At 35.0% G+C, this 21,406-nt stretch overlaps 2 protein-coding genes and 1 long non-coding RNA gene across 3 annotated transcripts in view; 1 reads left to right on the top strand and 2 right to left on the bottom strand.

Annotated features, from left to right (window-relative positions):
- The window catches only part of LOC121732244 (guanylate cyclase 32E-like), a 153,048-nt gene that overhangs the window by 79,763 nt on the left and 51,879 nt on the right, over window positions 1-21,406 (bottom strand). Inside the window, exons 5-6 of the mRNA XM_042122061.1 lie at window positions 719-796; window positions 229-336 (exon numbers count right to left, since the gene is read on the bottom strand). Of these exons, the coding sequence (XP_041977995.1) occupies window positions 229-336; window positions 719-796 (186 nt within the window). The remainder of the gene's footprint in view (window positions 1-228; window positions 337-718; window positions 797-21,406) is intronic.
- Window positions 3,638-4,329, top strand: LOC121732247. The gene has a single exon (XM_042122065.1). It carries the CDS (start codon window positions 3,796-3,798, stop codon window positions 4,327-4,329), a length of 534 nt encoding a protein of 177 aa, XP_041977999.1. The 5' UTR covers window positions 3,638-3,795.
- Window positions 9,193-10,945, bottom strand: LOC121732248. Its single transcript, XR_006036340.1, has 3 exons — window positions 10,360-10,945; window positions 9,668-9,954; window positions 9,193-9,386 (listed from the first exon to the last, which is right to left on the bottom strand). It is a non-coding gene; the product is annotated as an uncharacterized LOC121732248 (long non-coding RNA).

Genomic DNA, 21,406 nt, shown 5'->3' with positions numbered 1-21,406 from the left:
GTTAATCAAAATGATTAATTATTGAAGTATTTAGTAACTTGCTTTTTGTTTAAAGCTGGCCACATACAAACGTTTTCCACATACGATTTTCGAATTCGTATTCCGTATTTGGAAATTCGAATGAATTATATAGAATCAGTAGAAAATGCATTGAATGCCGCAGACTAATACGACTACCTATACCATTAACCTAACCAATTAATAATTATTATGGTTTAGGACACATACCTTGATAGCGTCCATCTGCTGGACCGCGGCGGTGGTCTCGTCTCCGGCGACGATGGCGAACTTGCTCCAGCCGTATGCCTTCAGCAGCGCCACCACCGATTTGCTCACCTGAAATATAATGTTCTGTTAATATGTTTGAATATGTTTTTCTATACTGCATGTACTATTACTTATCAGAGATGTTAATTCATAGGCGACTACGACTCTAAGCAGCTGTGTCAGTCAAGTACGGCTGCCAATAATTATTACTTGAAAGTGTGCTTTGTAAAATGCTTTATGTAATATGCTTTAATTGTAAATAAGGATAAATAGATAAGTAAAAGAGTGGGTGAATAGGCTACTTGACCTATTTTTTTTCTTCATGCTAATCGCTTCTTAATCATTCATTTTCACAAAAAAACTAATATTTTAATATTTTACACAGTAGAAACCCATAAAAATGTTGATTAAAAAATGAAATTGAATATAGGTCAAGTAGCCTATAACTGACCTTGTGAGCTGGCGGCAGCGTCCGTGCGAAGGTGGCCAGACCGCGGCCGTCGTCGGCGCCGTGGGTACCCGCACATTTCTAGAACAAACATACCAAATATTCGACAACAAACACATACAAAACATACTTTATTATGTTACGTACGTAAAAAGTATATCCCACAACCTGAACATTTTTGTGGTACACTTTACGGAAAAACTATCACGCCTATTGATTTATGCTTTAACATAGTATTTTTTTTATTATATGTAGATATATGTTATCGTCAAGGTATGGTTACTGTTAAAATATAAAATAAACTGCCTCAAAGATTATTACCACGCAGAAAAACGACGCGAGCCCTCAAAAAGCTCGGTAAAGTAATTAACCCAAGATTAATTTGAAACAAAACTGGCGCAGGTGGTCCATAATGCCGTATCTATCGACGTCAGAGGCATGCCACACGGCCCCGCACCGCAGGTCATCTCGCCGGACTACCGACCACACGATGAGTGCGGCGCCGCAACGTTTTGCAGTACCGTAGCAGCGACGGACTCTAGCTCTACCAATACATACACCCCTCCCCGCCTCGTCTCGATTCCGTGCAACGCCGGAGCGCACCGGACGGCGCAGTGTGCCATACCATACATTTTTAGGGTTGATTCAGACCGCAACGCGACGCGTAATCTGCATTTTTAATTTTATATGGATTTGACCGATCCGCAAGACGTCTCACGCAGTTGAAATCTGTCAAATCCATACGCGTTGCGGTCTGAATTGACCCTTTATATGTAGGAAACCGGAGCGGCACCGGTCAGGCGCCGCACCACCGCCGCATCGCATCGTGTGGCATGGCTCTCACTCACACTCACGGTAAAGGAGAGTTCCTACTCCTTTACCGTGCACGCAGTCAGATTATGGAACTCACTTCCCCACACTCTTCGTGACAGTCCGACTATCGCTGTGTTTAAAAGACGATTGAAAGAACATTACCAGCATTCTCAATCACTGTAATCTGTGTTATTATGTGTACATATAGTATTTATATATTATAAACATATTATTATTTATTGATTTCATATAGAAATTGGAACGATGGGATGGGAGACAGAGGTTTGTTCTGACACTGGATCTACACGGGATGTCAGAAGGGCGGGAAAAGTTGAATCTATCGAGCAGATAGGATGGGGAGAGGGGATTATACAAGATATTATAAAGTAAACAGAGGATATGGGAGTTGCGACAGAGACGGATAGCCACTTGAGCCTCAATCTGAAGGCTGATACGTGATCGAATTTTTAAGCCCAAAGACATAACGAATACAGAGATTCTGTAAACGTTCAAGCTTCGTTAACAGCTCCTCAGTGATGTCCAAGTAGCAGGAATCGGCATAGTCTAGGATAGGAAAAATTAGGGTCTCTTTAAACTTATTCATCCTGGATTATTAACGAATGGAGATGTACGAGAAAGAAAATCACAGTTTCGTAAATACTAAGTCTGTACTCTCAAGTAGCACACTTCAGACGCCTTAAATCTATTTATGCTTTAGGAGTACTAATCATGGCTTTTTATAGACATAATAGATATTGGCATTCTATAGATGGTTTTGAATAAGAACTAAGTTTCTAATAGAAAAAAAAAATCTAGTGTTCCTTGTTTTAAAACCTTTATTAGTTCATTACACCTAGTTAAGAGTAATTTGATTTGCTATGGACTATATTTGCTCTGTTAAAAGCGCTGATGTAGTTCAATTATTATTCTACAGATTTATTATCACAAATACTTTTTAAGAATTTAAATTATTTGTAGAACAAAAAGTAATCAAAAAGGTTTTAGATGCATTTTTAGGCACTTTTTAAGTCTATACTTAATAGAATCAATGACTGAACTGAATGAGTATTATTGAGTAGATACTCAATAATACTAGGATATAGAGGTCGCTAGTCGCCAAGGCAAGATCAGCTCCGCGTTTATTATTGAATTAAAAATAGTTAAACATCGATTTAAGTTTGAACCTAAGTTTCAATTTATACTTTAATACTCAAAGTTTGCGTGACAATGTTATCCAAAGTATCTACGAGTGATAAGGTGCTTTAAACTGTAATACAGAAAGTGACTGTGACTCTCAGTGATTGTGAACAAGATAGTGGCCCAGAAAATAATAGATTCCGTGAGCTAAGCTCGGAACATACAATATATAACTCTTAGTGCATCAAGCTCTATCAAACCGCTGTTAATATTCGACTCCATAATAATTATTACATGGACAAAAGTTTCAATTAATAACTCGATAATATTTATTATAATTAAAAAATGTGGGTGGTATGTGAAAACAATACGCATTCAAATTCAATATCCTGACATCCAACAACGTTCAAACTATCTACATACTAGTACAACGTTTTCCGAAGCAACGTCATAACACGGGTGACCGAAGCGGAAGACTCTAAGGACAGTGAACGAATAGTACTGGGTTCGAGCCTAGCTTGCCAGCTGGTCTTTTTTCGATTTTCTGTTCCTTAAAATAAATATTCACGCTAATTATGGCTTCAAAGAATTGTTCGGGCTGTTTAGCTGCGATAAAAAACCGTGATTATCTGCAATGTCCCAAATGCAACTTAACATACGATCTTGAATGCGCTGGCATATCTTCCAACGCATTCCGCTCAATGACGAGCGAAAACAGACGCAGTTGGAAATGCCCAAAATGTGTCATAAAGAACCGACAGGGTGGCGATAACTCGAACACACCGATACGCCAATCTAATTCGACGGCCAGCCCCTCGAGTACACATACCACTGACTATGATGAGCATTCTAATAACATTACTATGCGTGCAAAAAACCCGACTCCTAAGCCTACCTCGCCGTATGTTACCGAAGAGCGCCTACGGGATATAATAAAACAGGAACTTGATAATTCGTTCAAATCAGCTATGCGTGAACTTATCACAAAAGAATTGATTAATATTAACCAGCAGCTATCAACCTTCCATGAGTCATTCTCCTTTTTCAATGAATCCTTTGAAAATCTTAAAAAGGATTTGGAACAGAAATCAACCATAATAAAAAATCTACAATCGGAAAATGCGGCCTTGATGTCTACTGTAAGTGACCTGTCCGATAGGTTGTGTAGTATGGAACAAAGCACACGTGAAAATAACGTCGAAATTAACGGGATTCCGGAGCGAAAATCTGAAAACCTCCTCAAGGTATTTACACAGATTACAAAAACAATTAACCATGACATCCCTGAGGATGACGTGTCAAATATTACTCGTGTCGCTAAGATTAACCGCGACAACACACGCCCTCGCACAGTGATAGTCAAACTCAGAACTACACGCCATAGAGATGCCCTTCTAGCTGCGGTCATTACATACAATAAAAAAAATGCCAAGAATAAGTTAAGTACATCTCACTTGGGGCTCGATGGTGCCAGTACACCTATATTTGTTGCGGAACACTTGTCACCATCCAACAAATCACTCCACGCCGCAGCGCGCAAGAAGGCAAAAGAAGCTGGCTACAAGTTCGTTTGGGTGCGGGGTGGCCGCATCTATGCACGCAGGGATGAACAAAGTCAAGCCATTCTAATACGTAACGTTGAGAGTTTAAAAAAAATGTCGTGACTTATGTAGTTTTAAATATTGCTTAAATTAGTTATTGCTAATGTTATTTTTAAGGCATGTTTATTTTAATCAATTAATGGATATTTATTACCAAAATGTAAGAGGTCTTCGGACCAAGACCAACGATGTTTATTTAAATATTTTACAGTCAAATTATCAAATTATTGCGTTGACCGAAACTTGGCTGAATGCGGGAGTGAGCACAGGTGAGCTATTTAATGAAGACTACATTGTGTATCGTCGTGATCGCAGCTCTACCTCTAGCACTAAATCAGATGGCGGAGGTGTCTTGATAGCTGTGTCACGCCATATACAATCTATGCGTATGAAAGATTGGGAGACAGATTGCGAGGACCTGTGGCTCCTTTCGAATATTACAATAAATAATACTCGTAGGAAACTTGCCTTGTGCGTCGTATATCTCCCGCCTCCAGTCAAATCCGATAAACTTGTTAATTTTTTTAATAACGCTTGTAATGTAATAGATCTTGTAGACGACATTGTTATGCTGGGCGATTTTAATATTGGTCTTCTTGGCTGGTCAGAGGTGGACGGTACCAACTATTTGACGCCGAATAATTGCAACAATACTCTTGGGAGTACCCTAATCAATTTTATGTGCACTAATGACTTATCTCAATTTAATTGCATTCGTAATTGTGACAATAAGCTTCTTGACTTAATATTAACAAACCTGAAAATGACGAGACTAGAAAATCAAATAACCATGGATAAGGGTAAAATTATCTCCTTAGAATCAGAAATTACTCACCTCAAACTACAGACCCCGACAACTCAAAACTCAAACCAGCCACCTGTTAATGAAAAAATTATACAAGAAGTGCGTAATCGCTCGTTGAGAGAGAAAAATTTAATCATATCGGGCATACCTGAACAGATATTATCGAGCGCAGAAGATCGAATACAGCAAGATCTAAGCGATATCTTAAAAATAACTTTTGCAATAAAGGAAGATCTGCCAAAACCGATCAAACTAATAAGAATTGGGAAATACACGCCCGGCAAAAACCGAAGAATCAAGGCATGTTATGAAACCTCGGAACCAGTTAAATATCTGTTACGCAATAAGGACAAACTACCAAACGGAATAAAGATCTTCTCTGACCAAACCCAAATGCAACAGAAATACTTTAAAATACTTAAAGAAGAATTAGATCGCCGAATGAAAAATGGAGAAAATGATCTGATAATAAAATACATAAATGGAACACCTACGATTATAAAAGCACCAACAAAAAACTACCAATAGTACCAATAAATATTAATAATAAGAATACTTACCACATCCATAACAATTACCAGACCCTACAAACTGGAAAATCTCGCTTAAGATTTTTCTACATCAATGCACGTAGCATACGAAAAAAAGGAAAGCTCGATGAGCTAAAATGTATCATAAAATCATTCGAAAAAACTATACACGCAATATTAATAACAGAAACGTGGATTCACTCAGAATTACAAGCTTCGCAATTGCAATTGGACGGCTACACACATTACTTCAACTTTAGAACGGATATCAAGGGCGGAGGTGTTTCAGCTTACATACATAATGATATTAAGCACAGTCTATCACAATCAAAGTACCACATGGGAAACAACTACTTATGGATAGAACTTGACAAATACGCTTTACAAATAGGAGTAGTCTATTATCCAGGTGATAACAATTGTAAAGACTTTCTCGAGGAACTTAATATCCAACTGCAACAACGAAAACGTGCAGTGGTCTTCGGTGACTTCAATATTGATCTTATGGCTACAGATAGGAAGACCAAACAGTATAAGGATATAATTAAGTATGCTGGATACACAATCATAAATAAAATTGGAAAGAAATATTGTACAAGAGATTCTGCTACAAGGAAATCTATCATAGACCACGTCAGTTCGAACCTAAAAAATGACTACTTTCACATGGCTATAATAGATTCCCCTATGTCAGATCATAAACAAATTTACTTAGAAATAAAAAAGATAAAACCCCAACCGAAAACAAAATATCAATACGAAGCAATAGATTACAAAAAACTACAAATTTCATTTAATACAAGCCATGATAATCAAAACTTTACTGAAATGGAAAATAAAATAAAAGAATCGATTCAATACAGCAAAACTACAAAAACTAAAATACTTAACTTACCACAAAAAGACTGGATTAACAAAACTATCATAGATGAAATAACTCAACGGAATTATTTATGGACTGAACACAAAAAAAAACCCTGACGATGAATCAATAAAAACAAACTTTATCAAGAAGAGAAACTACGTCACTAAAATTATACAAAACACTAAGAAATCTTATTACTATGAACAATTTACAAAATGTAGCACCAAACCAAAAAGCTTATGGAATCTTATTAACACATTAGCGAATAATAAGTTAAAACAGAACTGTGCTCCTCCAAAATTATTAATAAACTCAAATTTGATTACGAACCCTAAAGAAATTTGCCAAGTATTCAATAAGTATTTTGCGACAATAGGACCACTTTTAGCAAAAGAAATACCCGTAGTTTCTGATAAAAGCCTCAGTAGTGCTTTTTCAGACCAACAGTTTATAGCTGACGAGTTATCAACATTAAGGCCATGTACGGTTTCTGAAATTTCCAGAATAATCGACAGCCTAGATTCTAATTGTAGTGTCGGTATTGACAGTATTACGACAAAAGCTATAAAATGTCTAAAAAACTCAATCACAGAAAGTATGTGTATATGCTTTAATAAGTTGCTGAGTGAAGGTGTTTTTCCTGACTCTTTGAAAATAGCCAAAGTAAGCCCTATACATAAAACTGGGTCAACGATGGATCCTGGAAATTACAGGCCCATATCGGTGCTCCCAGTCTTATCAAAAATCTTAGAAAAAATAATCTATGAACGTCTCTATACATATTTAGAACAAATTAATTTTATTACGGACCGTCAGTACGGGTTTCGTCCAAAACGCAACACCTTAACAGCAACAGCAGACCTTATTACTAAAATAAAACATAATATTAATGATAAAAAAATTGTCCTTGGTATATTTATTGACCTCAAAAAGGCATTCGACACCGTAAGCCATAAACGTCTATTGGCAAAATTAAAGTCCCTCAATATTACGGATCACGCTCTAAAAATTTTGGAATCATACTTACAAAATCGAATACAAATTGTAAAAATAAATGAAGTTGAAAGTGATCCTGAACCAATTACGTGTGGAGTCCCTCAAGGGTCAATATTAGGCCCGTTGTTCTTCCTTATCTACATAAATAATATCTGTAAAATAGGACTACACGGTCTACTTACTCTATATGCAGATGATACCTGCCTTTTTTATTTTGGATCCTCTATTCAAGATATCATTAGAAAAGCTCAATCAGATCTAAATGCTCTTCAATCATGGTTTCGAGTAAATCTACTTACCATTAATGCTGCAAAAAGTTGTTTCATGATTTTTAAAGCAAAGAATAAAATAATACAATCACACCAGCCGCTTTCAATCAATAATGTAACTCTGGAACAAAAATCATGTGAAAAATATTTAGGCCTACGGATAGACAATGCTCTATCGTGGAACAACCATATTGAACATATTAGATTGAGACTCTTATCGCTCCTTGGCTCCCTGCGTAACATCGCTCAAGTTATACCACACAAATTAAGATATACTATTTATAATGCCCTTGTAAAACCACACATCTTGCATTTAATCGAAATATGGGGAAGCTCGTCCAGAACAAAACTGTCAGACATTCAGATCCTGCAAAATAAAATCATTAAAATGTTATTTTCACTACCACGACTTACTGCTACTAAAAAAATCTACAGTGACACAAAAATAATGAACATTCGACAATTATATACATTCACAACTTGTATTTTTATATGGAAATGTCTCAATAAAAAAGTACAGACGGATCTTAATTTTACTTACCGTAGAGATGTAAGCAAACGTAGTAACCGACGTGCCAGTCTTCTAGTGCTACCAAAAACACGCACAAATTATGGGAAAAAAAATATTACATTTGAAGGAGCACAGTTGTATAATAAAATACCTTCTAACATACGAAATGTAAATTCACTCAATGTTTTTAAAATCCGGCTCCAAAATCATATAATCGAAAATATCATATAGATCAGAGTACACTGACTTGTTTGGTAAAGGCAAGAAATTGCCTTTACCAAATAATTCAGTGTTTAGAAAGGGTAGAATAGAGCTCTCTTATTTTATCAATTATAAATATTAAATTAAACACCGAGTGAATATTATTTAGTTGCTAACTGACGAACGCAACATATTTCATTGTTATAATTTTTTTTGCTCTCATGTAAGTGACATATTGTAAGTCTTAATGAGAATAAATATCTTTAAACCTAAACCTGAAAGATTCTTCTGTTAAACAGCCCCCCTTCCCTCTTAGTAAGTTAGACCCTAAACACCCTTGTTTACTTTTGAGTCTTCAGCTTTTTGGTACAGAGTTATTGCAATCAAAATGTCGCAGAGATTATAACTTCTATAGGGCTGATTACACAGCCATTAATGGACACCTTAGTACGATCAAATGGGCCGATAATTTAACATGCTGTGATGATGTTGACGATATGGTCGAGTTTATTAATAAAACATTATACCAGGTTTTTGAAACACACGTTCCTAAGCGTAAAAGGGCGCAGTCACACAATCCGCCGTGGTTCACCCAGCCCCTCATAAAACTCAGAAATGAGAAAAATAAAATTAGGCGCCGCTACTTAAGATACAACAATCCCAGAGATAAGATTGAATTTGACATTATAAGAAACCGTTATCATAAACTTTTAAACAAATGTTACATGGATTACAAGTACAAATTAGATCTTAACATACAAAACAATCCAAAGGCCTTCTGGAGCTATGTTAAGGCCAAAAGGAAGGGTAAATCGAATATACCTGCTCAAATGTTTCTCGGTCAAAAATGCGCTAACTCTGGTCCCGAAATCGCTAATTTATTCGCATCTCATTTTTCCTCTGTGTACGTCCCTAGTACTGATCTCGCGCAGCGACCGATTCCCTGTAATGGTCAGACGTTAGGTAAAATTATCATATCCGAAGCTCAGGTGCTTGCACAAATTAAGAAGCTTGATATACACAAAGGTTCTGGGCCTGACGGTATACCACCGATATTTATCAAAAAGTGCGGTAAAAACTTGAGTTCCCCACTTACAACTGTTTTCAATCGCTCATTGTGCACTGGGAAGTTTCCATCACTTTGGAAAAAGGCTCGTGTAATCCCAGTTCACAAGAAGGGTGATGAAAGCAATATTTGCAACTATCGACCTATCTGTATCTTACCGTGTTTCTCCAAGCTCTTTGAATGCATAATTTATCAAACGTTTTCACTTCACATCGAACCCATTCTTAATGACTTCCAACATGGTTTTAGGAAAAACCGATCAACTGAGACCAATCTCCTCGCTTATACTTCACACATCGCTAGTGTAGTTGATTCAGGCTCACAGGTCGATGCTATTTATACCGACTTTTCCTCAGCGTTTGATAAGGTAGATCACGTCTTGCTGTTGTCTAAATTAGAGGCGTGTGGTATATTTGGTACACTTCTCACCTGGTTTGCTTCATATCTTAAAGGAAGAATACAATTTGTAAGTGTCAATGGATTTGAGTCATTGCTTTACGATGCTCCATCAGGCGTGCCCCAGGGATCGCACCTAGGACCTGTGCTCTTCTCTATATTTATCAATGATATTGCTCTTGTAATAAGATACTGCCTTTTATCTATGTTTGCAGATGATTTAAAATTATATTTGACCGTTAACTCACTAAGAGAATCAGCACTTTTACAAGCTGATTTAGATAGCTTAAGCAAATGGTGTTCTCTGAACAAAATGTTTATGAACCCAAAAAAGTGCTTTTATATTAAATTTACAAAAAGGAAATTGCCTCATTGCTCAAATTATGTACTAGATGGTTTTGCACTCAAAGAAGTAAAAGAAATACGTGATCTTGGTGTCACACTGGACACTAACCTCAGTTTTAACACTCACGTCGACAATGTCGTCAAAAAGGCGTCGCAAGCTCTAGGATTTGTAAAGCGCAACAGCAAGGGGTTTTCTATAAGCACAAAAATTTGTCTATACAACACATTAGTAAGAAGCCATCTTGAATATGTTAGTACTGTTTGGAACCCTAAAACCACTATTCTTTCGCAAAGAATTGAGGGGATACAAAGGTCTTTTACTAGACACCTGGCCTTTACTTGCAGCGGCATTTCACATAGGGCCCCTTATTCTTATCGCCTTGCCTTCTTTGATATGGCTTGCCTTAGGACTAGAAGAATAGTGCATGGTATTCTATTACTTCACAAAATAGTAAATGGCCATATAGGTTGCTGCGAACTTTTAGAATATTTTTCAGTGTTTGTACCGTACCACCTGCCTCGACGACCGATAAGTAAGATCCTACGCGGTCCTCCTTGCAAAACTAATCTAGGTCTTAACGCACCAATCCTTAGAATGAGTAACGAATATAATATTGTTAATAATGATTTAGCTGACATAGACATTTTTCACGACTCATTCAACCAATTTAAAAAGAAAATTTTTAGTCACTTTTATGTTAAATGAAATGCAATATTATTTTTATTTTATTAATTCTATATTTTAAAGTAATATATATTTATACATTGTCACAATATTTTTTAATTTTTCACATGTTTTATTAATTTAAATATCAATGTAATAATTTACGAATTTTATATATTGTCATTTTAGATTTTATTCATTTTAATCATTAATTAGTATACTTTTAACTATTTATATGTTTGATTATATCCTATGTGACTGCTGTTTATTTTATTTTGTGTTTTTTACTATTGAATTGCTATTATAATTTTTGTTTCTTGTAATTAAGTATAAATTAATTTTACTGTTAGTTTTAGTTAAATTAATTATTGTGATGTTATAATATTCTGCCTGAACTTGCTATTGTAAACGCTGTGTCACCTACTAAGGTACATGCATCAGCTCTTCTTGACTATTTATGATCATTTCTATAAGTTTTTATTGTATGTACTGTTTGGTGTCCTTACAACAATAAACAACAATACTCTCTTACAGACAAATTCCGATTCGTTACTTCCCACACGTAACTATATATATATATATATATATATATATATATATATATATATATATATATATATATATATATATATATATATATATATATATATATATATATATATATATATATACGTGGCAGAGCCATGCTTCGGCACGAATGGGCCGGCTCGACCGGAGAAATACCACGTTCTCACAGAAAACCGGCGTGAAACAGCGCTTGCGCTATGTTTCGCCGAGTGAGTGAGTTTACCGGAGACCCAATCCCCTACCCTATTCTCTTCCCTACCCTCCCCTATTCCCTTCCCTTCCCATCCCTACCCTCCCATATTACCTTATTCCCTTTTAAAAGGCCGGCAACGCACCTGCAGCACTTCTGGATGCTGCGAGTGTCCATGGGCGACGGAAGTTGCTTTCCGTCAGGTGACCCGTTTGCTCGTTTGCCCCCTTATTTCGTTAAAAAAAACTATCATTTATTAATTTTTACCGCTCATTTAATTATTTTACTGTTCAATAATGTTTTCAATGATCCATTTCATTATTTTTTATAACTCATTTTTGTTTACTTTACTACTTAGTTTTAACTGCTAAACTAGTTATTACACGTGCCATTTATAATTTTTAACTTACCAAAACTGCAATTTACAACTGCCCCTTTAAATAAGTGCCTTATAATATTAATATTTAATACAATAAATAAGTACATCTTCTTATCTTCATAAATTATTTAAAGTCTTGTGTCCTTACTCCTCCGAAATGGTTTTACCGATTATACTCCTATTAATCCTTCGATCGTGGATTCTTAGAAATCTATTGTTATTCTATTGTGTCTCCCTCACCGGTGAGCTTGTAATAAGATACGTAGAATAATATAGTGTATTAATTATTCTACGTATAGTACGCGATAGTTTACTAGGTAACTAAAAAGAGTGAAATTATTATTTTTAATAAAAAATTAAAACTGACTTCCAAGGTAAAAAAACAATAATAACATCCTTATAATATGAACTAAAAAGTATTAAATAATTTTTCCTATCTAATAGTGCCTTTTTCCGTATTCGGCTAAACCTCAACTATTTCTGTACTCAATCTTCATAATTTTGAAGTCGGTGCCAGTTACAAAAGTTTCAAATTCTCTGGCAAAAAGATTCAGCTATATCTGGTACCGACTTCAAAATGATGAAGATTGAGTACAGAAATAGTTGAGTTTTAGCGGAATACGGAATAAGGCACTATTAGATAGGGAAAATTATTTAATAGTTTTTAGTTCATATTACAAGGATGTTATTATTGTTTTTACCTTGGAAGTCAGTTTTAATTTTTTGTTAAAAATAATAATGTCATTATTGTGTCCGGATTTTTTCAAACAGTAAAAAGGTATTACACCTTTTTACTGTTTGAAAAAATCCGGAATAGATTAAGGCTGTTGAGTTGATGTTAGATTAAAAGGCAAAATCGGTTTTTTTTTCTTTTTAACCGACTTCCAAAAAACGAGGAGGTTATTAATTCGGCTGGTGGATATATATTTTTTTTTGTATGTTAGACCACTACTTCGCCGTTTGTGAACCGATTTTCAAAATTTTTATTTTGTTATATTAGGTTTCACTCCCATTTGGTCCCATTTTCACAAAAGTGGTGATCTGATCATGGGATCCATGAGTAATCGAGGGAACTCCTCAAAATTTATATGGAAACATATGGTTGGATTTTGATTTTATGAGAAGCAAAACGCAAGATTTTGCACCAAGGTATACTATGGTTCCGAAGATACTAAGAGAACTCCGGATTCCTTATAGATACAAGTTTGGGGGTTTAGGCGTTGTTTTAAGAACTGAAAGTATATGCTACTATGCAAATTACATTCATCATCATCATCATCATCATCATCATCTCATCATCTCATCATCATCACTATTAAGTCAGGGTCACCAATGTCACAACTCACATGGTTGTATATGGATACAATATACACACAACACCATAAAATGTCATCAGTCATCACGTTATGTCCTTATTTATTTGGTACATTTCAAAGCGATTTTAATACAAAAAAAACAAGTTCAAGTACCACAAAATTGAACATAAGTAACAAATTCAACCTTTACTCCAGAGCGTAAGGCACACACTTGGGTTGGACTGAAGGAAACGGGGCACTATGGAAAAAAGACTTTTCCATAGTGATTTTCGTCAAAATTTTAACCTCTTATAACCTTTTGATAAGGTTATAAGAGGTTAAAATCTTATAATCTTATAATCGATTGGTATATTTTTTGAATATACCAATCGATAGGGGGCGCCAAGGGGAGCAAAATAGCTCAGATAAACTTTTCTCAAAAATCAACCACCGGCCAGATACAGGCCAATATACGAACCTCGTTAGTATGGCGAAAATACTTGGAAAAATTTTGACGACAAAAATACAACCCCCTATGACCACCCCTTTTTATTAAACCAATCGAACGGGGGCGCCAAGGGAAGCAAAAAAGCTCAGATAAGCTTTTCTCAAAAATCAACCCCTGTCGAATGACAGGCCGAAATGTGACTCTGTTAGTATGGCGAAAATACTTCTACTACACTAAAAAAATTGGCTAAGGTTTAGGAACCTACGTCAATTAAATGTTGGTGACATGGGTTAAGTTACCGTTACCGTTTCCACCGCCAGTAAACTCTCCGTTTAGAAGAAATTCGCATTTGAGATTTTCGTAATCTTATCTTCAGATAAGATCATATTGTCCCTCCTTAAAGGGGGGGGGGGGGTTCGTGGGGTGCAGCCCCTCGCCAAAACAAAAACAAACACCATCCAGAAAGTCCAAAAGTAGGTTAGGTTAGGTTGGAACTTAACCACAACACCCAGAAATAGGAGCCCCGCGTAGCGGGGCTCCGTCGACTTTCTTTTGTATTAGTTTGTCAAATAAATTGGGGTAGGTTTGTAAACATTTACCAAGATTAAGATAAAATAATAAGGGGTTGAAGTATTTTCGCCATACTAACAAGGGTCACATTTCGGCCTGTCATTCGACAGGAGTTGATTTTTGAGAAAAGTTTATCTGACTTCAAAATGATGAAGATTGAGTACAGAAATAGTTGAGGTTTAGCCGAATTCGGAAAAAGGCACTATTAGATAGGAAAAGTTTTAGTTCATATTATAAGGATGTTATTATTTTGTTTTTACCTTGGAAGTCGGTTTAAATTTTTTGTTAATATCTTAAACGATGACCCGCTGAACTTTGTATGGCTTCACACCTTCCTTGGACTTCTATAAATATTTCAAGAGTAAAATTAGCCAACTCGGTTCAGCCGTTCTTGAGTTTTAGAGAGACTAACAAAATTTAAAGTTCATTTTTATTTATATAGCCCGTCTGCTGTGGCGAACCCCGCTATGCTGGGTGTGAAGAAACCTCTGTCTGTGGCGAAACCGACTTAGGGCCAGGCGCGGTCTGAAGGGGGGGTCACGGGGGACATGACCTCCCCAAAATCTAAGGTCAAATTAAAAAATCTCAAAATCTTGCCAAATAATAAAAGGAAAGTTCTAGCTATCCCCTCAACACCACTGCGTCCATATTTCATATTTCATATTTCTTTATTTGCTTCAAAAGTGGTACATTTTGGTGTTACAGTTAATAGTCTTTCTTAGATCACACTTTTCACTAATAATATAGCATGCAAATTCTTAGGTACTTATTCTTATACATCAATTTTCGTTTAAATACATTTTCTATTATAAATAATTCGATATAATAAACAATTCAATACAAAACAACATTCAAAATATTAATAAACCCTTCCTACAATATGTCCTAATCTTACGAGCTAATATTACACTTTAATTGATTCAAAACAATAATTTAATGTCAATAGTATAATAATTATAATAGAATGTTTTTATAGTAATTCAATGTCAACAGTTTAATAAGAAAATGTTATTTCTCATTTAGGAACTCTGTGACGGAATAATAATTTTTTAGTTTTAGCCATTTAATCATTTCTTTCTTAAATTTATTATAAGGTAGGGATTTTATGGTTGTTGGGGTAGCATTATACGCCTTTATACACATGACATAATAATGTTTTTGATATAGATTCGTTCTGGGAATGATATCTAATACTAGACGTTTGGGTTTTCTTTTAGTTCTCGGGTAAATCTCACTTGCCTCTGTAAAATAATTATAGTGAATTTTTACGAAGTTTACTAGTTCGTATATATAAAGGCTAGGAAGCGTCATAATACTTAATTTTTTAAAAAGAGGCTTACAAGACTCATATGAGGGCTTACCACATATGGCCCGTACACATTTTTTCTGCGCTATAAATGCTTTGTTAATGTCAGTTGAGTTCCCCCATAGTAATAGTCCGTATCTGAGTACTGAGGCCACATATCCATGGTATGCCGAAAGTATAGTTGGTAAGGTTGATATTTGCCTCAGTCTATGTAGAACATATACGTAACTATTTAATTTCTTACATATATACTCTATGTGAGCCTTCCAGTTAAGATTTTCGTCAATATAAATACCTAAGAACTTAGTGCTGTGCACCTTTTGAATGCATTCATCTTTGTAATTAATATTCAGATCATTTAGTCTAGTGCCATAGTTATGAAATTGTATATAATTTGTCTTGGTCAAGTTTATATTTAAGTTATTTTTATCAAGCCATTCTACTACTTTATTAATTGTATTATTAGTTTCAATGTCAATATTTTCCTTACTATTTATTATTATCGATATGTCATCTACAAATAGAGTATTTTCATAATTTGTAATGTCAGGTAGATCATTTATATATAATAAAAATAACAGTGGACCAAGTACACTGCCTTGTGGAACTCCTGTATCGTTGACTTTATATTGTGATTTAGATGATTTTAGTACATTTTTCTCATTTATAGATTTTATTTCCACATACTGTCTTCTATTAGAGAGGTAGGATTTTATCCAGTTTAGAGCTGGGCCTCGTATACCTAAATCTTCTAATTTATTTAATAGGATTTTGTGAGATACAAAATCGAATGCCCTGCTCATATCAAAGAAGATACCTACGACCGATTTATTTTTATTTAGATCAGAAACTACGGTATGCACCAGAGTTGACGCTGCTAATACCGTTCCCTTGTCATTCTGAAATCCAAACTGGTTGTGTTTAATTATATTCATCTTTTTTATGAAAGTCATTAGTCGCTTATACATAACTTTTTCAAAAATTTTTGCAAATATTGGTATAAGAGTTATTGGACGATAATTCTCAACTTTTGATTTATCTCCTTTTTTGTGCAACGGTTTTACAATAGATATTTTTAATAATTCTGGAAAACTGCCAGTTTCAAATGATAAGTTGATAAGATGTAAAATAATTGGGACTAACTCTTTTTTACAATACTTAATGATTTTCGTGGATACACCATCATAACCTTCAGCATTAGTATTTTTTAATGAACGAATTACATTATCAATTTCAGTTAAACTACATGGGAATAAAAAAATTGAGCTGAATATACGTTCACTATTTGTGTTTGATAATGTCACGTTATTATTATTATTATTAGTCAGATTAGTCAGATAGTTATTAAATTCGTTAGCTATGTCAGTTGGATTAGTCAGTATAGTACCATTTAATTCATTTTTTATGTACTTTATAATATCATAATTATTTTTGTCATTTTTTTCATTATTTATTAATTTCCAAGAGGCTTTACATTTATTTTTAGCAGTACGTAGATAATTGTCACTAAATATTCTTTGTGAGACATACAGGCATTTGCGTAATATTTTCGAATATTTTATGTATTTATTTTTATTCTTATTAGTTTTGTGTTTATAAAACATGTAGCGAAGTGATCTTTTAGTTCTACAGCTCGTTTTTATTCCTTTCGTTATCCATTTTATTTTTTTATATTCATTCGTCATTTTGATTCTTTTTAACGGAAAACACAATTTGTAAAAAAGTAGGAAATCACCGTAAAAGACATCCATTGCATTATTTATGTCCGTTTTAGCAAAAACATCGCTAAACGACAGCTGACTGAGATAATAACGAAACTTCTCTATGTTTTCTTGACTGTAGTCATTTTTATAAATAAAGTATGTTGTTGGAATGTAAGGCACATTCTTTACAGGTATATGTAACATTTGAGCTGTATTATGATCCGAAAGAGCAAGTTCTAACAAAGAACTTGAAGCGTCATTAACGTTGCTTATTATGTGATCAATGCACGATTGATGCCTCGTTGGTTTATTAATGTGAAGCGAGAGGTTGTAGTTTAGTAAAAGAGATTTCAAATCGTATGTAGCTCTACTTTGTTTTAATGTGTCGATATTTAAGTCTCCAGCTAATATTATTCTTTTTTTTGTACATTTTAGCAGTTCAAATAACATAGAATCTAATTTGCTTAGGAATAAGTTCACATCAGAGTTAGGAGTTCTGTATAAACAAATGACAATTATACCACATGGAATAAGCTCAATCCCACAGCACTCAAAATGTTTGTCCTCAGCATATTTGTTTTTAATAAAAGGTAAGTCTTTATATGTCATACCATTTTTTATAAAGATGCAGACACCACCTCTTTTACTATTATTTGTTCTACAAAATTTTGATACCAATCTATATCCATGTAATCTTACATTTGCATTTTCATTATTTAAAAAACTTTCTGAGAAACAACATATATGAGGAATTAGATTTTGAGACAATAACTCTGTAATTGTAACATTTAGAATATCTTGTTTTGAGTTTAGTCCAGCAATGTTCTGGTGTAGTAACCTATAGTTTATCGTATTGTCTACTGTATTTGAATTTACCTTATTTTTAGGACTGAAAAAACAACTGATCATTACTCTTTTTTTCTTTTATCTTTGTAGGAAAGTAATATGGTATTGTACCCCTTTTTGGTTTATCTAAGATATTTACAGTTGAGACATTCAAATGGCCTAAGCTAGAAGTTTTAGAGGTATGATATTTTTTCCACTTATAGATTAAAGATTTATCACACAAATATTTTTCATTATAGTCTAATTTATCAATGGCAAAATTAAGTTTCAAGCAATAATCATCAGTAGCATTGTAATGTAAAAATAAAGCATTTGGGAAATATTTACAAGTTAGTTTCAACATATTGTTAAGCTTAAATTCATTAAGTGAAATATTGTTACTAATCCCTAATACAAGTACTGGACAAGGTAAGATTTTAAGAGTCGTACTTAACTCTTCCATAACCTCAGTAGGATTTTTATCATGCTGTCCCAGTGATACAATAATGCGGTCCTCTTTCGAGTATTGATATAGATCACATGATTTAATAATTTGGCTTGATGTTGCTCCCGGCTTTATAAACGATGTTATCTCGTATTTCTCATAATTAGAATTTTCTCTTGATTTTTTCATTTTCAATGCTAAGTTTCTACATTGTTCTCCTCCAAAAATATACAAAGTTTTTTGTTTAAGTTGTCTTGTGTTAACCAATTCCTCCGTTGATTCTTTTTGGAAGGGTTCTGCCGATAAAGTTGACTGCGGAATAGGGAAATCATCATCAGATTGGTTTTGATTGTTGGGTAATATGGTGTTAAATATATTGTGAGACGCTTGGACTTGGGTATTTTGAGTCGATGAGTTTTGATCCATTTGTTTTGAGGTGTTCACGCCTTGTCTTGAGTGCTCATTCTGAATAGTATCCGTTAAAAGGTTACGATTACTGTCTTGTATCGAGGACCGTCTCTTCTTTTTAGCCGATTGTAGTTGCTTTTTGTGTAATTTCTTGGGACTATTACATATTTCTCTGAGCGTATTAATTTGTTGGCTTTGTTGAGAAATTATCCGTTTTAATTCATTGTTTTCAAGAATGATATTGTCCAATTCGTCCCGTGTACTGCTCAATTGATTCTTTAGTTCATTAATTTCATTTTTCATTTCATCCATTATATTGTAATAGTTATGTATACCTGTAGATAAGTCTAGGCTTCTTGTATCAAACTCATTGTCGGTAGTGTTTAACGATGAATTAGAGATTTCTGACTCCATTGATTTTGATTTAGGAACTGTTTTTTTCCTAAAGGTAATGTTAGTGGAAAGATCCTCAAGAGACATGTTAATATCAGTTTAACTCTTTTTACCGACACACAACGCCCTCTCTTGTGCTCTTTAATTAATATTAATATTAGATTAAGTCACTAGTCAACTCAACTAGCGCCCTCTATTTGTAAGGATCTAATTTTATGCGGCATCCTTTATATTTTGGACAAGTGTTATTGGCCGCTCTCGTTATGACTTTAGCCTACAACGTTTTGTCTTGTTGGTACAAAAAGTTTTTGGTGCTAGGATTCGAACCATGTATCTCTAGAGTTCAGTCTTGCTTCATTGCAATATGCCACGAGTGTTGTGACGTCTTCAGTTGAAATTTATGTTCGGATGTAGAGTAGAGTTGCAGATTGTTCGTTGCTATAGTCCAATATTGCACCTTTGAATTTATTAAATTACTGACGGTACCCACTTTTTTTTGTTTACTTACATGAATTTATTATTATCGTTTTTATGCACTTTTTTTACCGACCGTCCGACCGTCCGACCTTAAACAGCTGTTAACCCAGAACCGTCCGAGGGCGCAGACAAAAAAATTATATTATTATAGTGACTAGTGAGTGCCCCTCCCCCTCCCCCCCCCAAATTTCAGGCTGTGACCGCGCCTGCTCAGGGCACCACAGACACGACAGATTGGCCATTTTGCATACCACAGATGAGGGTATCCCCTCATCTGTGGTATGTATTCGCATAGTCTGTGGTATGTATATACTGGCTATCGCCCCTCAACAGTGACGAACCCCTCTAAGGGTCGAACGTCAAAAGTCCGCATCAGCTATGGTGCAACCCTTTCCGGGGCGCTGTGATCAAGTATGCAAACACACCGATAAAACTACGCGTTTATGTAGAGCAAGACAGCTAGCAAGCGTCGTTTGAGTTCTGGGTAAAGAAGGACTATAAAAAGAATAATTAAATGATCTTCCGTGGCCCCCTTATTGGCATTTGGCAAAGTTTCCGTATATTCGACAGTTACCAAAAGCTTGGCAACTCTATCTTCTAATAATGTTTAGTAACCGATTTATAACATTTAACCACTTGATTGCCCAATAAAAAGGTCAATGGTGTGAAACGTGACCTCACTGATCTCAGCCCCAATTTATTTTCGTTTACTTTACGCCTCCCGATTGGCAAATTACAAAAAACACAAGATGTTTATTCAATTCCTTCAGAGAGTTGGAGACTTTCCCCTAAAATATAGGCTGAAGTAAAACTTCTTCTTGTACTTTGATATTAATTTCGTCTGCGGTATCTTTGATTTACTTTACCTTATTATTTGGTAATTAGTCCAAAATTATCATATTTCAATTAGCCATTTTGTTTGTATTACTAAGGGTACTACAGGGTACAGAAATATTTTGATATAATATATCTGTGGCGAGTAAGCTATGTTTGTAGTTACTCGAGCGCCGTGAAGACCTAGTAGGTTTTGTAGGTAAAATGAATAAAAATAATAATATGAGCGTATATTTGGGACTGGCCAACGAGAAACGCCGAGCTTACAAACAAACCACCTGCGATTTGCCCTCAGCCGAATAAAGAAGGATGTTCCGGAGGTATCCAAAGTCTAAACGCAGGACTCCCTCCACCATAATACAGACATCTAACGCAATCATAGTTACTCATTATGGCCCAACGTGAAGGGAGACCTTTTAAGGTGGGTATAACTGCTGACCAACTTTACGAGGTGTAATGTAATTTATTAGTTACTACACAGCGAGTGCAGTCAGTACGTCGTGTAAGACTGGCCACAAATTTACACCAACCGCTCAAGAACTGCTCGAGCGGTCCGTGTCTTGCGGATATGAATTTAGTATGAAAACTGCAGAACGCCCTGCGGCAACCGCATTTTGCAGTTGGTTTCGACTGCAAAATGCGGTCCGTCTAA

Source organism: Aricia agestis, chromosome 12 (genome assembly GCF_905147365.1).
Source record: "Aricia agestis chromosome 12, ilAriAges1.1, whole genome shotgun sequence".
Classification (NCBI taxonomy): domain Eukaryota; kingdom Metazoa; phylum Arthropoda; class Insecta; order Lepidoptera; family Lycaenidae; genus Aricia; species Aricia agestis.
Note: the sequence above shows the minus strand (reverse complement) of the source record. Positions and strands in the feature narration are given on the sequence as shown.